The 6,000-nt window shown below is 58.9% G+C and overlaps 1 protein-coding gene across 5 annotated transcripts in view; it reads right to left on the bottom strand.

Annotated features, from left to right (window-relative positions):
- The window catches only part of FSTL4 (follistatin like 4), a 398,609-nt gene extending 396,005 nt beyond the window's left edge, over positions 1-2,604 (bottom strand). The window contains exons 1-2 of one of the 5 annotated variants that reach the window (XM_077911664.1): positions 707-950; positions 64-134 (exon numbers count right to left, since the gene is read on the bottom strand). In XM_077911664.1, coding sequence (XP_077767790.1) covers positions 64-134; positions 707-763 — 128 coding nt within the window. In that variant the 5' untranslated portion in view covers positions 764-950. Of the gene's footprint in view, positions 1-63; positions 135-706; positions 951-2,154; positions 2,294-2,469 lie in introns of those variants that run through there. The other 4 variants (XM_077911668.1, XM_077911665.1, XM_077911667.1 and 1 more) reach the window with 4 other exon arrangements.
- Between the last annotated feature and the right edge of the window lie 3,396 nt (positions 2,605-6,000).

Genomic DNA, 6,000 nt, shown 5'->3' on the forward strand with positions numbered 1-6,000 from the left:
TCTGAGAAGAAAAGGAGAATCCTGAGCTACTGATGATGGTCAAGGGAGAAAAATCCAACCTACCCCTCATGCACCCACTTCCAGGACAGCGCAGAAGGGATAAAAATTCTCCCAAGGCCCATGGGAATAAGTTCCTGTCTCAGAAATAAAAATAGATTTCCTGAAATTAATGAAAATTTAAGGTGGTCAATAATGTCTAAGACAGGAAAAGCCACTGGAACAACTTTAATACAGTCCAGTATACATAAGGTAGGCTATCATCTCGCCTGCCCTTTGGCTCAGTCTCAAGTCTTGGGGGAGGGGGTGTCTGTTTTCCTAGGATAGAAAGAAAACTAACATTCAGCTAAGTGTGTCTGAACAGAAGTGGTGTAGTAACGCTGCAGTGTTTTACAAAACCAGGGAGGGAAGCAGGCATGGGCTCTGTGGGGCATCGGTTCAAGGCTTTGCTCTGAGCTACTGCCTTAGGATTGCTGGGGCTCTGCTGATCTAAAAGCGCCATCCTTCACTCCCCTGACCAAATACCACCACCACCCCACCACCCCCACCCCCGTTGAGCCCTCCACCTGCCCACCACCCAGATCAGAGCCTGTCCTGGGAGCCAGCAGGAGCAAGCACAGGAGCCCATCCACTCCCGGACTGACAGGACACTGTTAGAAGTCGGGTCTGACTTTCCCCTAAGCCCGGTGATGGAAAAATAACTTCAGACCTTCGAGAAACGTCTGAATTTCTTCCCGATGCCTGACAGATCGCAACACAGGCCCATGCCCGGTGCACGTTTGGTTAAGAGTGTGACGGTGCCACCTCCTAATGGAATTCCGTTGATGTGAGGCCCAGAGAACGTGGACGAATGTCTGCATCTCGGGGACCATCCAGCACAGTTCCCGGTGCACAGGCAGGCAACACATTTAGGAAGGGAACGGATCAAAGCGACGGGCGCTGTTTTTCACTCGGGGGAAGCGACACCTAGAGGAGAGCGGAGGAGGGAGCGACCCGAGCGCGATTCCTCAATGTCGGCGACAGTCCTCCGGAGCCAGGGCGGCTGCAGCGCGCCAGCGGCCCGACCCGCGGTGCGAGGCGCAGCCCGGCGGGGTCCGGCCCCGCGGGGCCCCGCGCGCTCTGCACCTGCCGGAGTCGCCGCCTGCGGCGGGCGTCTGCCCTTGCCAGAGGGGCGGGAGCCCAAGTCCTCAGGTGGCAGGCGGCGGGCGAGCACCCCGGGGCGCCGCTCCGTCCGCTCCAGAGGGCCCCGAAGGCTCGCGCCGCGCTCGGCCGCCCACTCCCGACGGCCGGAGCCCGAGTGCCGCGCTCGGTCCGCGCCGCCCGGGTGCCCCCCAAACTTGAAGCAGGCCTCCTGTGCTGGCGCAGGGGGGCGCAGGGGGGCGCAGGCGGGCGCAGGGGGGCGCAGGTCCCCCGCTGCACGCGCTGCCTTAGGACCAAGCTCCCTGCCCGAGCGTCCCCCAAACTGCTCCCTAGCGGCTCCGCAGCGGGAAGCCCAGGTCGCTCCCTCGGAAGGACCCGGGCCGCGGGCTTCGCGGGGGCAGGGCGCGCCCCGGGGCCCCCTCCTCAGCCTCCGCCGAGCCCCCGCGGGCGGACGCGGCGGACCTCGGGGGAGCGACGGCCAGGCGGGGCGCAGCGGGCCCTTCCGGCTGCGGCGGGGACACGCAAGTTTGCCCGCAAAGCCGGCGCGGGGAGGCAGCGAGGACGCCCGCTCCGCACCCCAGCCCGGCCAAGGGCGCGCGGCTCGCCGAGGCCGCCCGGGGGCCCGAGCGGGGAGCGGCGCCTGCGGGGTCCCGGAGCGGTTCCGCTGCGCGCGCCGGCCGGCTCGCCCTGGCACCGGCTGCGGCCCCGGCCACCCCTCCGCGCCCCAGCCCGCCCCCCGAGTCCTGGCCGGGGCCGGGGAGCCCGGGCGCGCCCGAGTCCCGCGGTCCCGAGCCCGCCGCCCGCCAGGCGGGCAAACTTGGCTCTCCCGGCGAGCGCCCGCGCGGGTCCTGCGGGGAGGGGCGGCGCGGGGGGCGCGGGGGGCGCGGGGGGCGCGGGGGGCGCGGGGGGACGCGGGGGGCGCGGGGGGGCGCGGGCGCCGGGACCCCAGCGGCGCGCGGCGGGACCGGCTGGCGGCGGCGGCGGCGGCGGCTCGGCACCCTCCCCGCGCCCGCGTACCTGAGGTGGCCGGGGCCGCGGCGAGACCAGGTAGCCGGCCCACGCGAGCGCCCGTGGCGGCGGCGGCGGCGGCGGCGGCGGTGGCGGCGACCCGGCCGCGCGTCCCTCGGTCGGTCTCCGCGGCTGTCGGCGGGTCCCGGGCGCGCCGGAGGCTGCCTCGGCTCCAGCTCCGCGAGCCGCCGCTGCCGTACCGCCGCCGCCGCGGCTGCCCTATTTCTGCCGCCGGGACCCGAGCCCGTGACGTCACCCTGCCGGCCCCGCCTGCCCAATCGCCGCCACCTGTGCGCGCCGCCCGCCCGCCCGCCCGCCGCTCACCCCCGCGCGGGGCCCGAGGCAGGTGCGCGGAGCAGCCGGGCGCGCTCGCGGGGCGCGGGGACTCCGGGCGCCCCAGGGCGAGCTCCGGCCCCGCGGGGGAAGGCGGCGCGCTTCCGCAGCTGGCTCTCCTAGGGCTCCGCGGGCGGCCGCCCCCTTCCGCTCCCCTCCCCGCCCCTCCCCTCCCCTCCCCTCCCGTCCCCTCCTCGGGCTCCTGCCCGGGCCGAGTTTCCCGCCGGTGCTCTCGAGATGGTCAGCGGCCACAGCTGTGGAGCCCGGCGGGCCCGGACACCTCACCCGCGCCCGTGGCCCTGGACGCCGAGCCTAGGGACACTCCCCCTCGCTGAGAGCCGACAACCTGCCGACAAGCAAAGTTTTTCTCTCTCTTGGCTGGCTCTGCCCGCTACCAGCTGGAGAATCTTACAAAATCCTGTGCATACGAGGGCAGTCCCAGGTGACGCTGGCTTAGCCCGGCCAAGCTGCGACGAGAGGGTCCCCTAGCCCCCCTTCCAACGAGACAGTTTCACTGCCCTGACTTCATCCCCAAGCCTGGAGCTCCCAAACCTTTCTGGATCCCTATTCAACATCCAGAACTCCTGGAGACTCCCACCCTGGCTGTCGGTATTGGTGCCCAAATAAATTGTAAACACCTCTGTAACAGCTAGCAACCCCCCCCCCCGACACACACACACACACACACACACACACACACACACACACCATCTGTCTGTAGTCCAAGTCTGACATCAGACTTAGGAGTGAGACCCTACCTAAGCCAGGCTGGTGGTAACTAACCGGCAAGAGCCTTTCTGGGGAGCTGCTCCCTGCTCTGTGTGGGCACCAGGTAACTTGTTGGCGTGGTGAACAGTAGTGTCTTGTCCATGCCCCTGTGGTCTCTTCTCGTCTGGAGAAGGGGACAGAGGGGATTTTCTGAGAATAAGTTTAGTTAAATATCAAGAGAAGAGGAAGAATAAAATGCTGGCATGGAGGAAAAGGTGTTACATTTGCTCTTTCCTTTAACAGATGTTTACTGGGTGCCTCCTATATACCAGGCACCGTGCTAGGTGCTGGGAAGACAGCAGTGGATGGACCAGAATAGTCCCTGCCTTCACATAGAATTCTATCTGGGATCCAGCTCTCCCCCTACCACTGCCCAGGGTATACCCCAGGCCAGTCATATCAGTTTCTCCATCTGCAAAACGAGGAGTTCATGAGACCCTGGGTGACTTCCAGGTCTCCAGCACTGTGACTTTCCACCTGGAAACTGTGATGTGGGCTCAGAAGGACAAAAGCCATTCCATCCTCAGTGCCCTAGGGCCTTGGCAGGAATGATGCTCTCTCATATTTGACCATAAATCTTTGCCAAGGCCATCCGTGACTGAACCCCCAAGGCTGGCTTGAGGCCAGGTTCTCTGCAGCTGGACTGGGGAAAAGATGGCACTTTTCCATCCTGGGAAAAAGAGAAGAAGGACTGGACATAAAAGGAAGCAGGGGAATTGGAAATGTGCTATGCGTCCCTCTGAAATTTAATTCTAAGTCCGTGGACAAGATGGAGCCCCACAGCTCAGAGACTGGGTTTAGCTCCCCTCCCACACTTTGAGGTGTTTGGAAAAGCAGATTTCTGTTCTCAGCTCTGAGCACAAAGTCCCTGAGTCAGCCTAGTGGCCCTATTACATAATCAAGGCGGGCCTTGGGGTTTATATTTTTAATAACTCTGGGTCATACATAAGCCAAGGTCTGTAGATTGACCAAGATCCAAAATAGCTCTGTTTAGTGTGGTGAACAGGGACTGGACTTCCACAGACTTCCTTTGCTTCCCAAAGAAGGGGGGAATGTAGCTGCTACAAACCAGATGTACAGAATATCCCTTGGAGATAATACTAACACCTGAAGTGAGCTATTGTGACTACTGTGCATAAAATAAGCGTGGAATTAAAGTCACCTTGGAATAAAAAAGGTGAAGTGTGAATGACGAAATAAAAACAAGCCTTCAGGGAAGCGGCATCAGATGCCAGTAGACCTTGACACCGCTCTGAATTGCTCTGTGCTTTGACCTCTCAGGGCAAATCTTGGCTTAACACTACTCCACCAACATGGAAAATAGGCTAGATTCCACACAATGAATTTGCTTGAAACCCTATTTCAGAATTTGCAAGCATACTGATGATTCTCAGTAACCAGCTGGGATGCTTGGCCACAAAAAGGGAGGGGGACTAAGTTTCGAATTCACATAATTCAGTAAGTTTGGAAGGGGGAAGTTAAAGGAAACATAGTTCAGATGACTGCCTCCAACCTCCAGCGTAGGTGATCGGTGAGCAATTTCACGAGAGACTCAGAGACACATTTAAGGGAGTAAGTGCTGTGCTGTATTTTTGCAAGATCGGGATATTTAAAAATTTCCTATAGATATTTACCAGTTTTAAAACTTTTTTTCTGTTTCCATTCTTATCCAAGACACAACAATATGATCAAAAACTACAGCCAAACAATGGGTCTCCTACATGTCATTTCAGCATGGAGCGGCAAGTACATCAGGCCACGCAGAGACCACAGAGCCATGGGATCGGGAAGAGGCAGGAGTACCTCCTGCAGGTTCAGCAACAAGTTTCCATCACTAGCTGTGGGTCAGGTCTCCCTGGGCTGGTCAGACAGTGCTCAGAAACACCTGTTAGAAGCCAGACTGAAAGGTCATGTGAGAAGGTGGGAAAAGGCAGGAAAGGATCTTCCTGGTCTAGCATAATTGAACATTCTGCTACCCGTTCAAAGAATGTTTTATAAAAATTTTAAACCAAACCATGCAGCCGACTAAAGAAGCAGTCTGGATCTTTGGAGAGCCCCAGACAGAAAGGCACACAGAGCGGGTGCCTCTCCTGCCTCTGCCCCACTTTGACTGGGCAAGACTGTCCAGGCCTAGTTTCTTCACGTCTCCAGGGGGAGGTGGAGGTGTAGGCAGGGTGGGAGGCATTCATACTCAATCAGCTTCTGAGGTCATTTTCAATTCTAGAAGCCCATGCCTTTGTTTTGCTAGGATTTATGGAAGTGAGGGCCACTCTGATGTAAACAGAGCTATGATGTTAAGGGTTTCTTCAAGATTTCTTAAATCACGGTTCACTTAGTCATCTAGAAATTAAGGGAATGCAGGCAATAAATTCAAAACCCTAGACCTAAAATCACACTCGGAAATAATTGTCTAACTTTGATTTAGGGTGAAAAGTAGCCAGCATGGAGATTAAGTAAGGTATTCCTTCAAGAGGTGTGATTTGGGAAAATTTTCAAGGCAAAAAAGAAGTGCTAAGGAATGCGGATTTTAATTAAGAAGCTAGGAGAAATGAAAATCCACAGCGAAGGGGAGGGAACTGTGAATGGGTAAAGGTGGAGGGCGTGGAAAATAAACCCCTTCCCTGTGGTAGCAATCCTGAGACAGCAGTCCCATCCGGCTCCCAAGGCCTAGGCTGATGGTACGATGGGCGATGGGCGTGCGGAAGGCTGCCAAATAGGAGGAAATGAAGCTCAGCCACTCACGGAATTCCACAT

This window comes from Canis aureus, chromosome 10, assembly GCF_053574225.1.
Source record: "Canis aureus isolate CA01 chromosome 10, VMU_Caureus_v.1.0, whole genome shotgun sequence".
Taxonomy (NCBI): domain Eukaryota; kingdom Metazoa; phylum Chordata; class Mammalia; order Carnivora; family Canidae; genus Canis; species Canis aureus.